The following is a 17,632-nucleotide window of genomic DNA, read 5'->3' as shown; positions in this document are numbered from 1 at the left end:
AATTTGTGTTCATTTTAATGAACAATGTTCTTGAAAACTCTTTAGCTCCTCACTAAGAGGAAGCGATGACAGACCCCATTTATTCTTGGTCTATATATGTGTTTGTGAAGCCTAATGAACTCTAAATTAAATGTGAGATAGTGTGAGAACTAAGAATCTGAGTACACTTCTTTCCGTCTGATCTAATGAGCTGCCAGGGGACAGTGTCCTTCTGACTAGTCCTCAAAGTAGCTATTTTTCTCAGGTGGGTTCTGGCAGCACCCCACTCCCCACCCTTTACCCCAGGAGAGGTACGACAGAGGGCACTGTGTGCTTTCCTAAGGGAAGATGTATATGCTGGTGTTTCTTCCTTACTGGTTTTCCAAATAGCTGAAGGGAAATAACACCCCGATTTATTGACCTTTCTTTTATCATAACCACCTCACAACACTGACCAGGTGGAAGTTATCATTATGTGACCTTTGAGGAAAATGAGGTCTACTCAATGAATACCTAGCAAGGTGGTACCTGAGCTGAGTCCCTAATTTCCTTCTCATTTACTGTTGTAAGAAACTACCATGAAGGAGCTCAGACCAGCTGATTCCTGTCACAAGCACTTCCAGCCCCTTTTTTGTTCTCAAATGAGGATGTGTATCAGTTTTACCTGGTACCTGTTTGAAATGATGCTCAGACTTATAATATAAATGGAGCATATCCATACAGTGGAATACTCTATAGCCATTAGAGAAGACAAAGTATACTACATGGAGTAATTGGGAGACATTCCAAGATACAGCATTGAGTGAAAAGAGCAAGGTAAAGAAAAAATGTGGGTAGCACATTATACTTGTGATTTAGCAAAAGCAAAAAGGGACTCAAAAAATCTGTGTTACATGTAATGAGTATCTCAGCAAGATACACAGACAGGTAACCATGGGTTCCTATGGGAGGACAGGGGAATAAGATGTAGTTTTTATTCTATCTGAATACATGTAATGCCAGTTCAAAAACAATTTATTTAGATCTAAACCTCCATAGCATTTAGTTAGAAATAAAAATCCTCAAGATGACTGATTCTGAGGATCAACAAAGTTTGAGAATCATTTAACTAGATGAATATAAAGCGAAGTTGTCCATGTAATTGGAATCATCTTTGCTTCTTCAAACACATGAGTTCCTGGGCTCTACCCCAGATCTCATAAATCAGACAGAGAAGCTGGGAATTTTCAAAGTAACTATTTCCCCAGCGGATTTTCTTTTCTTTTCTTTACCGGTACCAAGGATCGAACTCACAACCAAACGCTTGCAAGGCAGGCACTTATGCCGCTGAGCTAAATCTCCAACCCCTGTTGTTTTGTTTTTGTTTTCTGAGATAAGATCTTACTATGTAGCTCAGGTTGGCCTTGAACTCACTATGTAGTCGAGGCTAGCCTCAAACTCACAGCAATCCTCCTGCCTCAGCCTCCTGAGTGCTGGCATTATAGATGTGTGCTGCCATGCCTCGCAGAATTTTATGTACGTCGCATTTTGAGATGACAGGTGTTGTCCTCTTACCTTGGCCTGTGGGCTAATACCATAGCTGGTGAAGGCATACTGCCATTGGGGCAGGCCCAGGTGGGTGATAAGCAGGCGATAATAGGCAGTAAAAGTATCTGTGAGGAAATGCCAATATAATGCTCTGTCCAGGAACCAGATTTCAGTGTCTTGTGCTAATGCTACAATAACAAAGGAAATAAATAATAAAGAGATAGTTTAATGTTTTTTCCCTTTAAACTATAAAGTTAACATACACCACTTATGGTGTATGTTAACTTTAGAAAGGCAAATAGTAGGGAAGATGTAAAATATACAAGTTCTCTTTTTTTCTCTTACAATTTCTCAGTGGCTACTTTTGCCAGTTTCTTTGATACTCTTCAACATTCTTGATCATTAGTCACTAGATTTATCACCAGGGCTTCAGCTATCTGGAAACACACTCAGGCTGTCTAAGCAGATGTTCCTTTTCTGAGGGGACTCAGTACCCCTCTGCCCCAGAAAATACTGTGTTTTCAGCTTTTCTGATGACGAGAATCTCTGGCTTATGCTCTCTTGAGTGGCTCAGGTTCTCTTAGCCATCAGAAGTGCTATGAAAACCAACTATGAAGAAACCCAGACAGGCTCACTGCAGGGGATCCTACGTGTGGTCGTGTGATGAGCTGGTTGAACAGATTCAGGCTCTGCTGTACCAGCTCTTCCAACCTTGCATCTTCTGGCCTTCCGTTCTTACCACCTTCAAGCCTATCCGAGTCCATCTGCATCTAGATAACTGTACATCTCCCTAAGTGGCGTCCATCATCTTGTCTCTTCTTTCCCCAGAACTTCTTTTGGTCACAGACATTTTCATCTGAATCCTGCCATTCTCCCAAGCAATCCTGACTGACTGTCCACTGTCTTAAACATTATGCCTCACATACTGCTCTGCGTGAGGGGGAACCGTCTGCCTTTTAGCTTTCCCTCCTTCCTCATCCCACGTAGTCCACTGAACTGAACTGTTACTCCTCCGAGTCAGCTGTACTTTCCCATAACACGGCTCTTATCCTTTTGTCCTTTTGGTTAGATGTCCCCTTTTACCCTCTCCCTCACATCTAATTCCAGTCAGTTCGAGATGCAGCTCACAGGCTATCTGCCATAATTCCTCTACCTAGAGATGATCTTTTCAGCCCCCAAGGGTAAATGCTGTATCTCATACCCCATCAGACAGGGCTTTCTGAAGGGAGCTAGGCCCGCTCTGTATTTTTATAGTTCCCTGGTCCAAACTGCTGTTAGGGGGCCAAGTGGTGGTTGCTGCTCAAGGGCACAGAACCTTAGTAGCCACTATCTGGCCCTTTCCTCTTACTTTGCCAAGTAAAGTCTAGTAATTCAGAATTTATTACCATTAACTGGCCTAGATATAGAAGCTTAAAATAAAGAAAGTATGTTTCTTGGATGCTTATGTCATCCATGAGCCTGCAGAAGTCTATGACAGAATGACCTTTTCTTTCAGGTTTTACTTACCTATGATCTAATCCCATTACTGTTTTGTAGACACTCACATATGAAGAATGCTAGATGTTTGCCTCAAGGGGAATGTTTGGAAATGATCAAAGGTGCTTTCTGGGTCTTCACACATACCAGAAGCCTAGTAGCATCTCAGAAAGCCAAGGAGGTATGTGCTTTTTGTGTGACAACCAACAAGCAAAGCAAGAAGGCTAAACTCAAACTATATGACTTTGTTGGTAAAGGATTCTTACCTGGTTTCCCAGTTTTGTAGACAAGGCAAACCTTTCCATTACCATTGCATGAGTCCAGTTCAAATATTACACTTCGAGAGTCAAAATGAGGCTTCTCTGGCTGGTCCTCACTGGCTACAAACCCAGAAGTTAATGGTAAGGTTTGAATAAGCTCAACTTACACGGAGCTGTACATTTAAAAAAAAGCCAAAAAAAAAAAAAAAAACCAGGAAGAAGTATTCTTTTAGACATATTCTTAAGTATTATTTTTAAAAGAATCATATGCTTTAAATGCCCTAGATCTCACTGATGGATTAGGCCTTCTGTCTGGGTTTTTCCATCATCAATAAACAGGGAATCAATTAGAACTATCACAAGGACATTCCTAAAACCCACAAGAAATTCCTTCGCATCCCACATGTATCTCATGCCTTGTGTGCCTTGTTCATTTTGCACATGGCTTCTGCATCACTGTTTACTGGGATAATCTCTTTAAGACTGAAGAAGTTCATATAAAAACACTTGCCTAGAAATGTCTGTCTCCATTAGTGGGTTAACATCAATTTCGGCAATTACCTTTTGAGATCAATGAACCTTGTTTCTTCGCAGCTTATTCATACTTTTTTTTTGCATTTAAGTTTCCCTTTATCAAAATTCTTGTGGATGTACTTATGATTTGTCATTAACTTGTGCATCCTGTACTGGAATTCTCTGTTATTTATCCCCAAACAAATTTTACTATTCAAATTTTTTATTTTAGGTTGGGAACTGGTTATGATCATTTGTTGTTTGTATGAGTAGATCCATCTGGCTCCATTCTTACTTTTAAACAATGTATCATTATTTCCCTAACCAAGATGGGCACCCAGAATTCTCAGGTGGCCCCCAAGATTATGGCCTCCAAGACTGCTGCACCCTAGTGTACACATCACTCTTCTCTGAGGGCACTTGGGGACCTGTGAACATGATGGGTAGTCCCTTCATTTGGTTACATTAAAAAAAAGTTTATAGCACAAGAAGAAGAAATTTTTAGGGCTTAATGTGAAAGGGTCATGTGACTAGTATCTAAGAGCAGGGCTAAGTGGCTGAAAGTGAATCCTGGCCTAGAGGCAGAGCCCACATTCCTCAACCATAAGGATGAAAATCATACCCAAAGGTTGTTGACACAAGAAGCCAGAGGAATCCTGACTTTCTCAGGCAACTACACCAGCTAGTTCCAGATTTCTTGCTATAAGAAAAAATACACTGTTATTTAGACACTGTAATCGGGTGTTATGATTTATATAGGTATTCCCCAAGAGCCTCGTAGGCAAAATTCTTGGAAGATAGCTGGATCAGAGGGGTTTATTTACTGGGCAACATGGCAATTAACAGCATCTCAAAATTAACTGAGCTCATCCAGTCTCAGAAAAAGTGGGTCACGAGGGGTCATGGCCTAGAATAGTTTTTCTGTTTCCCTGGTTCCTTTCTTCACTCTCTGCTTCCTACCTGCCATGCCATAAGCAGCTCTCCTCTATCATGCCATCCTGCCTTGAAGCCAACGCTATGGACTAAAATGTAAGCCAGATAAACCTTCCTTAAATTGTGGATTTTGGGTATTTTGCTTCAGCGATGAGAAAGTAACTTAAGACAAAGGTTTGTTATAAGATATCCTGACCGAAGAAGCCCTCACTTACACCCTGTTATTCATAGGCTTTAGCAACTATTTGACCTATGAGCCATTTCACTCAGAAGTGGCAAAGAACTTGGAGATGGAAATGGAGAGGAAAAGAACTATATTTAGAGTGCCATATTCCCTGAGTTCTCTTGAGATTGAAGTCTTGAGAAAAACTTATAATATTCATTCACTCATCAAGTTCTCTTTAATTACCTACTATGTTTTCTAAGCACTGAATTGGGTGCAGAAAACAAAGTACCAACTCTGGCATTGTCTTCATGAAATTTCTTTTTTTGATACAGGGTGTTTTAAAATTTTATTTATTTTTCTCTCCTAAATCCTGAGCTCCTAAGAAATTATGAATCAGAAGGGTTTTAGTTTGGTAAAACATACTAACAAGCAGGCTGATTCTAATCCAAAGCAGAAGTTCCGCCAGGTACCTTCATATGTATCGTCCTCCAGGTCTGCCAGAGTCGGTGCGCTAGGAAGTGAATACACAGAAGACTGGTTGAGCTCAGTTAGTTTTGAGATGCTGTTAATTGCCATGTTGCCCAGTGGAATGATGTGCTCTGTGGGAACATCAAAAAGAAGAATGACACAAAATATCAGCCTATTTACAATGCTCATCAAAAGGTTTCTCCTTCAATATTCCAAGTAGAACTATTGTTTAGTCCCACGGCTGAGGCATCTGCTGGAAGGTACAAGACAAAGATCACTCACTACATGTCCCAGACGCCAGCTTTTAATGCAGGACAAAAAAGAAAAAGAAAATGACCTTGGGGTCCTAGATGATGAATAATACCTACTATATCATTTGGGTGCAGATGAAGAAAAACTTGCAAGAGACACTCAAAGTAAGTTGGAAAGCCCAGATTTAGGAAACTTAAAAGTAAATTATGTAATAATAGTTTTACTCTCTCTTCCAATATTATGTAAAAAGAATTACACTTTCTAAAGGAGTAAAAGCCTTGATTATTTAATAGGCCCTTTCTCTCCTTACAAGCTTTCAAGACAGAAAATTTCCCTCTTTGTATTTGTCATTTACCCTTACTCAATGGAATGAACATGACAGTCTTCTTGCCTGTTCAGTCTTCTGATTAGGGTGTAAATAATGAATGGGGAGACTGCATGTTTTCCTCATCTGTTAAATAAGGCCCCTGTTATATAGGATGCTGGACACAAGGTGGCACACATGGATTTAGAAATATAACTTCTGAAAAAAATGGGAATGGTTGAAGGCAATGAAACAGGTGTTGTATAGAACAGGGACAGTACAAGAAAAAAAAATGTCACTAAACATCAGAAGCTGCCTCTTCTACTGACTTAAACTATTCAGTAAAGAATGTGTATGGTAATGGGAATAAAAAGACCAGGATGGGGATAATTAAATTACCAAAGATACTGCAACATGAAAAAGGCTCATTTATAAAATATTCATAAAAATCTCTTCTCTAGGACATACTTGGTGCTGATCTGTCCCCATGATGTAGGCAATAGAGTTTATAAGTCTTGTCTTTGTTCCCTGTTTGTCACTCCAGATTCCCAAGGCCAGGTCCATGCTCTGAAGAGGGCACTGATGCTGGTGATAAATAGACTACTGAAGGAATCGAGTCTAAGCTAGAAGCTAATGTTAAATATTCACTAATAAATTATAGAAACTACTTCTGTGCAGGCAGATAAGAAGGCTTTGGGACTCACCAAAGCAAACAAACAAACAAACTCAAGATATACAGGAAGAGGACAGTGGCAATGAGGAAACTAACCAGCTAAGTAGGTCTGCTATGCAACAGAAGTTAATTCTGCCTCAGAATTGTGGGTGTTTTGTCTGTGGGATGAGGTTGGAGATGGAAACAATAAAGGCCAACAAAAGTGGGGCTGGCAAGTCTATGCCAGGAATGGGCTGGACTCCTGTGGCTAGGTCAGGATTTCCTGGCTTATGAGCTTTTACATAAATCTTCACCTAAATGCAATGCTGCCTTTCATGTCGACATAGTGTCTACAATCTCTGTCCAAAGTCCTGAGTTCCTACATCTGCAAATGTCTTGGCTTTAGAACACTAAAAGCTAAGATGACAGCCTAAAAACCGAAGTGGTTGGTGACTCATGCTGAGGTGATATAAAGGAGAGAAGGAAAGGCTGTGTTTTGAGGTGACAGCCCTGAAGTATCCACAATGATAAGAAAAGGGAAGGAGCCTGGATGACATGGGCAGCTGTTTCCAGAAATACTGGAGGCTGGTGTGGTAGCTGACCCTGGGAAAACTAGTTTGGGACGGAGTACTCCGCAAATTTGTGTTTGAGTTTGTTGGGTTCTTTGTGGTTAACAAGAAGCCTCTAAACCGAGCTTCCTGATTAGGAAGACACTGGAAGAGGGTGGTGATAGGTGAAGCTCTGATGGTACTGGTTAGCTTTGGGAGAAAATTAAAACTTTTGGATGTGGCATTTTATGAACACTGACAAAAACTGTCCAGATTCAAAAATTCTAAAATTGTAAGGCTCTCTGAGTCAAGCCATCCAAACTGTCCATCAGTGGAATGTTCCCCAACAGCAAGGAAACCAACTCACCATCTAGCTTCACACTCCAGGTCATGTGGAAGCCGTTGGTCATCAGGTAAAAGTTCTTCATATCCTCAGGCATCATACAGTCATTTTTCTAGAATTACAAAGCAATGGAGTGTGTTAGATGAGGACTGGGAAAAAGGGAGTAGGGCTACACTCAAAGCATGGGGACTCTGTTTACCATGATTCAGATTCCTAAAACAGAATGACTGATAAGTATCTATCAACTTCATTAGATAGGTGGTGAGGTCTATGAGCAGACTCACCAGCCTGACATTTTTTTCTTCCTCATTAGATAAAGCAGACTAGGTATCTGCTTTGCCATGATTTATGTCCTGGTGACTAGCTGGGGTGTCTGGGGGGGTGGGGGGAGAGGGTGGGAGGGAAGAGCTCAGAGCAAGCTGAGAGGAAATAACAGAATGTGATGAGAGACAAGGTCTAACAATGTTAGAACAAAATGATCATTGTCATAAATTTCAGATCTATCTGTATATACTGATTCCTGAAATAAATTACCTGACAAATGGTAATATTTTAAGAGTGAAGAATATATTTTCAAGGCATTTAGTGCAACAACATTCTAATATTTCTGACATTTCTTAGAAAATTGTGGTTGTATACAAATATTTTATATGGATAAGAAATCCTCCAAACTGGTACAGACAAAGGAATAGCTCGGTATCCTATTAGGAAGTACAAGGAGTAAGCCTTAGGTACTAAATAATTCGTATCTGTGCACGGGCCTCACCAGTCTTCTCTAGCCAATTTAAATCACTGAGTATACAGAAAGATGAGTTGTTTAACTCCTTCTAGAGTACTCTAGAGTGTCTTCTTGATATGGTTATAAAGGCAAACAGGCAATATGTTAGTAACTCGGTCCAAACTTTTATTGGTCTCTCTACAATCTAATACTAACCACTGTGTATGTCAGGTTTATTTTAAGTCTTCCCATCACTGAGTTCGAAGGACCCAATGCGTGGGCAAATATTACATAGCAAGACAATCTGAGTTCACGTCTTAATTTCTGCTACTAGCTAAGTGACTTTGAATATATCACTTAAATTGTACTGGTCTAGGTTCAAGAATAAATTCTAAAATGGAATCTACAAAACACTGGTGGTGGGAAGCATTTAAGCTTGACAGGAAGATAAGAGGACTAGGCAGTTATTATTTGGAGTCATAACATCTTCAAGTTCTACAGGTGAGAAGAAAAGCTGGTAGGTCATTTTAAGCAGTGTTTTAGCTTAGTTAGACAAGAGCTGTCATTTTAATGAATCAAGTTTTTAAGGTTCTTTAAGAACTAGAATATGGGGCCAGGGACATAGCTCAGTGGCATAAGTTCCAGCCTGGCAAGCTCAAGGTTCTGAGTTTGATTTCTGGTACCAAAACCAAAATAAAAAACAAAACAAAAACGAAAACAGGAAAACCTAGAATATGATGTTTATTAGTTTTTATATTTTCTCTTGTTACCACCTAGTTACCAAAACAGGAAAACCTAGAATATGATGCTTATCAGTTTTTATGTTTTCACTTATTACCCCCTAGTTACCAATCTCAAAGATATGAAATGTAAAGCACTGGATTCTCAGATTTTTTGGGTTAATTTATTTTCCCTCTAAGTTACAGCACTGTATTTGGAATTTAGATCTTGCTTCCTGTATGCTCTATTCTCTGTGGTTCCAAAGAGCAAAACTGCATTCAGAATGCCTCTCCATCCCCAGGAGCCTAGGCACAGGAAATCCACAGTTAACAGTGTTCTGATAGAATTCTTTCCTTCTGTAGCTCCCAAAGCCAGTATCCAAAGATTTTGATCAGTAGTGCCACCTTGTGGTACATACAAGGAAAATGCTGTGTATCAGCCTGGGGATTTTTTGTTTGTTTTTGGGTACTGAGGATTGGACTTTACACTAAGCTATATGTGTTCTGCAGCCATTTTCATGTTTTTTTAAAAAAAAATAAAAAAAAAACAGAATAAATGATGCAGAATTTTAAAAAACAAAATTAACACTAGTTAATATACTGCATATTTTTATCTTAGAAGGCCTTTTTCATTTTGAGACAGGACATGGCTAAATTGCTCAGGCTGGGGTTGAATTTGTGATGTCTGTTGAGTGTTCATTGTGCTACCATGCCCACCTATTCTTAATGAATATTCAAAGAAATTCAGCAGAGAAAGGCTGGTAGATTGCTTGAAATTGTTTGTTTTTAAGTTAGGCTAAGAATTCCAGTAGTAGTAATATTTTTTGTTATGGTATTTTATCCAAGAAGTTTTAACATTTTATATCATTGTTTTTTAAAAAATTCAAAATTCATAAAAACATGAAAAGTCAGTGAAATTATATAATACATTTTAAATATTAATATAAATTGTCAGGTTAGCCAAATCCATGAAAAATATTAAGTCTACACTGTCCTAATATATATGAATGGTGGTTCCTAGCCCTGCTGCTTCTTTGTTGAATGTTTAATTTTTTTGAGTGAGTCTTCCAGGGAACTATAGTGCCTTTGCCCTAGCCAGAGACTCAGTTACTAGCATTTTAATTTCTCTCTTTGTCAATATGGAGAGTCCACTGTTCCCCAGGAGCAATCAACCCATTTTAAGGGTTTCTCTCCACACCTGAGTTTAATCTTTTCTTCTTTTGGAGGGGGGAGGGGGACAGATAAAAAGAGAGAAGGAAGACTGGCAGAAAGTGACTGGAAGACAGGCATATCAAGATTGGAGGGAGAATTTAGAAAGAAGGTCAAGAACATAGGTCAGCGCTGATTAGTCTGTAAGGTAACAGCTGACTACACCTGCAACCTACTGCTGTATCTATCTGTATGGTGATGATGACTCTGTCACATGGCTCCCGATTTTCTCTACTTTTTTCTCCTCCTATGGAGGCTAAGTACAGTAGTTTCTTTAAGCTACTCTATAAAGAATCCAACACAAATCTTGTTACCACTTCATTAGTTTTGGGAATCAACTTGATTCCCGGAAAGCCTTCATGAGAACTGATGCTCCTCAACAGAAAAGCTGCCCACTGCCTCTTGCTCGCTTTCTCTACTTATGAACAATTCTGTGCGGACTGTTCCCTCCACTTTTAGAGGCCACCTTGTCTTGGAATGGAGTGAAGTAGCAGATGCAGGATTAAATCAGAGAGGTGTGGGAGGATGGAAATTAATGTTTCTACAAGTGCCTATCCTTTTTGAGCAGGCTATGTGTGCATCTGTTTGCAACAACAGCCAGAGGAAGCCAACCAAGGAGGAGCACAAATATTCCTGGAAATATGAGGCAATAAGACAACACATCTACTTAAATTCTTCTTGGAGGGGACATTTCATGGAACAGAAAGAAAATTTGGGCTGTGAAGGAATAGTGTGAGATCCCCGTAGAATTCTCAAAGTCCCTTCAAAGATGGGGGAGTGAGGAATTAGCTTACTGAGTCAAGCTCTTATAAGAGTTCTGGGCCAGTACTTAACAGGTCAGTATTTAAAGAAGCAGCAGAATAATTTGCTCCAAATATTTCTCTAAACAACCATCAGTCTCTCTAAAAATAGATAAAAAATTTATAAATTTTGCCTCTGTCTGGGGATACCATATGTTTTGGTGAAGAAAGTATGTAACAAACTCAACCAAAACAACCTTTAGAATAGTCAGGCCCTGAACTAGCCAAATCGTGTTTTACGTTCTTGTTAAAAGGAGACAGAGCTGGAGACATCCCTTTATGTTTTTTTTACTATCTTGTGCTTGGAGGTGACAGGTGGGACCCTGAGTCAACTGGTCATCAAAAAGGAAAATGACAAAACCATAGGAACAATGGCGAAACATTATCATGGCTGATGAATCAACTAATTGTCTACCACAGGATCTGTTACAAGACAAATACTAATTCCTATTTGTTTAAGCTATTGTTAAATCAACATTACACTTTCTTGAATCAAATTCATTCCTAATTTATACAGAGACAAATGTGTAAGAGGTAAGTATAGTGGAACTATGAGGGGCAAAGAGAATTACGAAGAACAGTCTGAAAAAGATGGTGCTTTAGAATCCAAGGGAAAAGATTTATGAGCAGACAAGGTAGCTTTCACTAGGTACCTGGCACATTTCCTTCCACAACAAACAACAACAAAACAGCTCTGAGGGGTGATCATAAAGTTAAGTGAATATTTAAATTGATTTTTTTATTATAGTAGAAGACACATTGCTATTAATTTCTCTTAAAATACCCACCCCTCCCATTACTCTGAACAGTTTCCTATCATACTTGCCACTTTCTGAAACAGTTCTAGAAATCACAGTTGTATAGTCATGGCCACCTTGATGGTCTAAATCAATTCAAATTGGTTACCTTTCATTGTCATTTACTTTGGGGGAAGAGCCAGGAGTTACACGTTACTAGATTTGGTGAATAAGGAACACACTGTCATGTTTCTATGAGGTTACCTTTCCATTGGATACCATTCAGTGGCAGTATTTACTGTATTTTTGGATTATATTTTATAAAAACACTCACAAAAAGAGTACCCCCATAACTGCATCAGAAAATGGCCAGAATGGTGGGAAAGTGTTCAAAGTGAGGAGGAATCTTTTGAGGAGCATTAATGACAATCTGTCTTTTACTGTAATAATTTTTTTAAACACACACCATTTTTGTTGATCAAACCTTGTATTTCACTGCAGTATTCGAGAGTGTGCTGGAGTCTAGTGTAGGTGTGGCAGAGACATGAACACAGGGATACATCACAACCTTACCATTTTTCCTCCTTCCCCTCCCTGCTCTTCTTCTGGATCTTGCTATGTAATTCAGGCTGGCCTTGAACTTACTATGTAGCCCAGCCTGGCTTTGAATTCATGGCAATCCTACCTTAGCCTCCAGAGTGCTGGGATTACAGGTGTGTACCACCATACCTGGCTCATCACAGCCTTATTAAAAAAAAAAAAAAAAGAATCAAATATACAACATCTACCGTTTTGCCTCTCTAGTGCAATCCTGAATCAAGAGGGACTTTGCAAGAGGGGGAAAAATAATCAGGATGCTCCTGCCAATTCTCATGCCACTTGAAACATTTGTTGCTCAAGGATTCTATGACCCTGATGGGTCCCAAGCCCAATTTGGAGAGCTGTCAGGTTACCACATTGCTTCGCTGCTCTTGCTCCAGAGAAAAAGCCCAGCTCACACTGTACCCTCCCTTACTCAGGGGCCTACTGTACAAACACATCTTGAGACCTTTCCCACACTGGGCTCTGAAGCAGCTGCCCAGCTGCCTTCAGCAGTTTAGCTGACCTGTGTCTAAAAAACAGTGGCAGCCACAGAGGCCATAAGAAGCAGATATGTAGCTCTCTTTCATGAGTGGCATGGCTCACTGAGGTCCTCCCTAAGAAGCTGCTGAGAGGCCCTGTCTATCCTTCAACAAGCAACTATGCAGCCTGATTGCAAAAGCTTGGCCCAGTGAGAACCTGAGAAACAGAAGGCCTCAGTAACCAACTTTTGGTCCTGAGAAGCAGCTGAAAGGCTTACCTACAGCAGGTTGGATCCCAGAACCTCCAGAAAGTTGGCCACGTAGCTCTTAAATACTGATAGCTTGTTAGTCTGGGCTTAAGGGTAGTCTTTAGCCCCTGTGCAGACCTGAAAGACTAGCCCTCTGCCCTACTATTGGATATGGCATGCTACTCCCACTGGGGGAGTCCCCCTCCCCTATAACCTTAGAAACTAGTATGTGCCACATAGCTGCAGCTGGGTGCACTGTGCCAGCAGTTGCCAGTGATTCTGTCCCATCTAAATGAGGTGCATACCAGCTGGCAGTGTGACCCCACAATTAAAGCAGAGGTCACTGAGACAGCAGTAGGCCAACTTGGATTGCTACTGAAGAAGCAATATGGATGCTAAATCTTGGAACCAAAATCAGTGTAGCATATTTAACCAATACTTTATGACATATCACCAGCAAAGTATTTTATTTTAAGAGCTGCCCCCCAAAAACTGATAGAAGCAGCCAGCTTACCAGATGCACTCAATCAATACAAGGACACAAACATGAAAAAAAATAAGGTAACACGATGCCTCCAAAGGAACAAAATGCTCCAGCAACAAATTCCAAAGAAAAATAAATTACTGCATTGTCTAACAAAGAATTCAGAAGAATGATTTTTAATGAAACTTAATTAGATACCAGAGAATACTGACAGTTTAAGGATGTTAGGAAGACAATTCATGACATGAATGAGAAATTCAGCAAAGAAAGGAAGACCCAAATAGAAAATATGGTACTAAAGAACTCATTAAACGAAATAAAAAAAAAATATAGTGGAGAGCCTCAAAGATATAATACAGTAAGCAGAAGAAAGATCTTCTGAGCTTGAAGACAAGCTTTTGAAATGACTCAAAGAAACAAACCAAATTAAAAAGACTAAAGAAACCTTTGAAACTTACAAGACACCATTAACATTGTAAACTTTTTTGCTCCAGAAAAAGAAGAAAAGGGAAAAGGCACAGAAAATCTATTTAATGAAACAATTGCTGAGACTGTTCCAAATCTTTGGAAAGATACTAACATCCACATCCAGAAAGCTCAAAGGAGCTTTTAAAGTACAGCCCTCTAAAAAATGAGCTGTAAGATTTATAATCAAACTGTCAAAAGTACAAAGGGAAAAAAAGAATTGTAAAAACATCAGGAAAGAAGTGGCATAAAAAGGAATCTCTATCAGACTAGCAGTAGACTTCTCCACAGAAACATTACGGTTAAAGGGAGCAAGTGATGATATACACAACATATTGAAGAAGAAAACTGCCAACCAAAAACAATTGCTCCTTTTTTAAAAGGACAAATAAAGTTTCCTTAGGATAACTAAAGTAGAAAGTTTATCACCACTAGATCATCCCTATAAGAACTCTCTTAAAAGTTTCTATAGAAGTGAAATCACATAAAACTACAAAAATTAATAGTAGAACAGACATACAAAAAATAAAGAGAATAAAATCCAAGGAGTATAAAAGCTCACCAAACCCTAAATATTAATAAAAGTGAATAAAAAAATCTATAAAACAACGGAGATAATTAACAAAATGATAGACTATTTCTTATCAAAAATGACCTTGAATACAAAAGGATCACATACCTCAACTGAAAGATACATACTGATTAAATGGATAGAAAAAATTGATAAGCTGCCTACAAGAAACTCATTTCACCGGCAAAGACACAGTCTGAAAATGAGCTGGACAAAGATTTGGACCTTAAGTGTGCCTCAAAGGTCTATGTGTTAAAGGCTTAGTCCAAAGCTTAGTATCATTGGGAAGTAGAGAAAACCTAAAGAGGCAGCCCTGAGTGGTAAGATTTAGCTCATTGGTGGGATGTTCCTGAAAGGGTTATTGAGATCCCAGCTCCTCCTCTTTCATTCTTTGCTTCTCAACTGCCATGAGCTAAGCTACACTGTTCTTTCTGCCACACACACCAGACAAGTCACACTACCTCATCACAGGCCTAAAGGCCAAGGATCTACCTCATGGACAGTGAGCCAAGATAAATCTTTCCTTATTTGAAGTTGATTTATCTTACATATTTGTTAAGAGTAATGGAAAGCTGACTACCACATCATGCAAACAGAAACCAAAAGCAACAGAGAATAGCTATACTATGTTAGGTGGACTTTAAGTCAAAAACTATCAAAATGGATAAAGATGGTCATTATATAATGAAAAAAGGATCAAAGCAACAAGAGAACATAACAATTATAAATGTACGTGCATCGAATACTAGAGTACCAATTATTAAGTAAACTATTAATAGAAAAGAACAACAAGTCTAAAACAACAATAGCTACAGAGGCTTAAACACCGCACTTTCATCAATGGACAATTTATATATTCGCACAGACATAGACATAGATAGACACAGACACAAACAAAAACATACACAAACTGTGGAGAGCAGCTGAAATTGGTCACATGTACGGGACTAAAGCAAGGCCAGCCTAGGGAGGAGGACCAGCTGGGCCACTCTCCTTAAACAAAGGGCAATTACTTTACTTTAGCTAAACCCGGCCCTCTCTCCATGTACTCACATGTACAAAGCTGGCTAAGCTGTTTCCTTTTCCCTTCAACTGCTCTAAGCAATATACACATGGCTAGTTGAGGTGCTGATGCATACTTTTTGAAGTTAGGCAGAAGTTGCTATTTCCCTATCCTCTGACTCCCAAAACATGGTTGAGCCAGGAGGAATGAAGAGCTACCACTCCAGGACTCTCAACTGGGTTCGAGCCTTGAGATAAAAGCTGAAGCACTGATGCTACCTCCACTGTGTTATGCAGATTGACCTTCCTGCATATCCTTCTACATATTGCAGAGATGCTTTCAGGCCTCCTAGCTATCCCAGCTTACAGTACTCATGTATTTCCTGCCATTTTCACAGTCACTAATCCTCAAGCCACTCCCTTCTTCATGAACTAATAAAATCTGGATTAGGCCTTGGGTCAAGGCCTTTGTTCCAATGAATGTTTATCCTAGCCAGACTTAAGATCCCTTGGTTCCCCATAACTATAAATGTCTTAGTGTCTTTATTTTCACTGTGGGTTGCACTGGAAGTGGTAGATTGGGATTAACGTATTGGACTTTCAGCAACTTTTCCATGGGGTTACAATTATAAACTTTCTGGACCATGACAAGAGGATAGGAAGGGCTCCTTACACGGAGCACCTAAGGACAGCCACATAAACAAGCTGTTCTGGCTCCAAGAACACGAGGTTCCCTGAGGTGAGCTAAACAATCAAACTGCTTCACAGAGGTGTTTCAATTGACAGTATCTTCACAAGTGTAGAAGTAAATGTCCTGCAGTGTTGGGCAGTTCTTTTCCTCCCATCTGGACAGAGGGTGCCATATGATCTCAGCTTTCTGTTTTTTGATTCTTGTCTTCATTTCTTCATTCTCCATCATCTGCTCCCTGAGAAGTTATGGAGCTGTGCTGGATGTGGCACACACACACACACACAAAACCAACAGAGAAACATTAGGTTTAAACTATACTTCAGACCAAATAAACCTAAAAAGACATTTGTGGACCATTTCAACCAAGAACTGCAGAAATGAAATTCTTCTTAGCAAATGTGAGACATTTTACATTCTAGACCATATGTTAGGCCACAAAACAAGTCTTAACAGAGTCAAAGAAAATGAAACCACAGCATATATATTCTCTAACCACAATGAAATAAAACTACAAACCAACAAGAACTTTAGAAATTATAGAAATACATGAAAGTTAAACAACATCCCCTTAACCAAACAATGGGTCAGGAAAGAAATCAAAAGGAAAATTTAAAAATTTCTGGAAACAATTGAAAATGAAGAATAACATAACAAACCTATGGGCCACAACAAAAGCTGTACCAAGGAACTTTATACTAATAATTGCCTACATAAAAAAATAGATTACAAAAAAATAACCACCTAAAAATGCAACATAAGAAACTAGGAAAGCAAGAATACACTAAAGCCAAATTACTAAAAGAAAAATAATAACAAAGATCAGAACAGAAGAGACTAAAAAAAAACAATATAAAAGATCAGTGAAACAGTTGGTGTTTTGAAAAGAAAACTGACAAAAACTGTAGCTAGACTAACCAAAAAAAAAAAAAGAGAAGACTCTAGTAAAATCAGTAATGAAAAAGGAGACATGAAACAACATAGAAACAACAAATGATCATCTGGAGCTATTATGTACAACTACCTTGTAAAACTTAAAAGGAAATGGATACATTTCTAGACATTTATAACCAAACAAAATAGACTCAAGGGCACATAAAAAACCCAAGCAGATGCATAATAAACAAAGACACTGAATCAGTAGTAAAATGCCTAGGACTAGACGGCTTCATTGTAGAACTTTAACAAAGCTTTAAGGAAAAACTAATACCAAGTCTTCTCAAACCATTCCAAAGTATTGAAATACAGTGAACTCCAATCTCATCCTACAAAGCCAGGATTACCTTTATACTAAAACCTGCAAAGGTACAACAAAAGTGGAAACAACCAATTGATATCTGTGATATACACTAAATTCTCAAAAATACCAATATATCAAATCCAACATCACATTTAAAAGATTATGATAAGATGGTATTCATACAAGAAATGCAGGCTGCTTTAACATATACAAATCATTGAATATAGTAGATCAAACCAATAGAAGAAAGGACAAAAGCCTTATGATCA

At 38.9% G+C, this 17,632-nt stretch overlaps 1 protein-coding gene across 2 annotated transcripts in view; it reads right to left on the bottom strand.

The window, feature by feature from the left end:
* Tpgs2 (tubulin polyglutamylase complex subunit 2) overlaps positions 1-17,632 on the bottom strand; it is a 39,859-nt gene that overhangs the window by 7,077 nt on the left and 15,150 nt on the right. The window contains exons 3-6 of one of the 2 annotated variants that reach the window (XM_003474001.5): positions 7,446-7,533; positions 5,325-5,453; positions 3,249-3,362; positions 1,534-1,694 (exon numbers count right to left, since the gene is read on the bottom strand). In XM_003474001.5, the coding sequence (XP_003474049.1) occupies positions 1,534-1,694; positions 3,249-3,362; positions 5,325-5,453; positions 7,446-7,533 (492 nt within the window). Of the gene's footprint in view, positions 1-1,533; positions 1,695-3,248; positions 3,363-4,377; positions 4,456-5,324; positions 5,454-7,445; positions 7,534-17,632 lie in introns of those variants that run through there. The other variant, XM_023566816.2, reaches the window with a different exon arrangement.

The sequence above is a fragment of the Cavia porcellus genome, unplaced genomic scaffold (genome assembly GCF_034190915.1).
Source record: "Cavia porcellus strain 051 isolate PalLab524CR breed Dunkin Hartley unplaced genomic scaffold, mCavPor4.1 scaffold_20, whole genome shotgun sequence".
NCBI lineage: Eukaryota > Metazoa > Chordata > Mammalia > Rodentia > Caviidae > Cavia > Cavia porcellus.
Note: the sequence above shows the minus strand (reverse complement) of the source record. Positions and strands in the feature narration are given on the sequence as shown.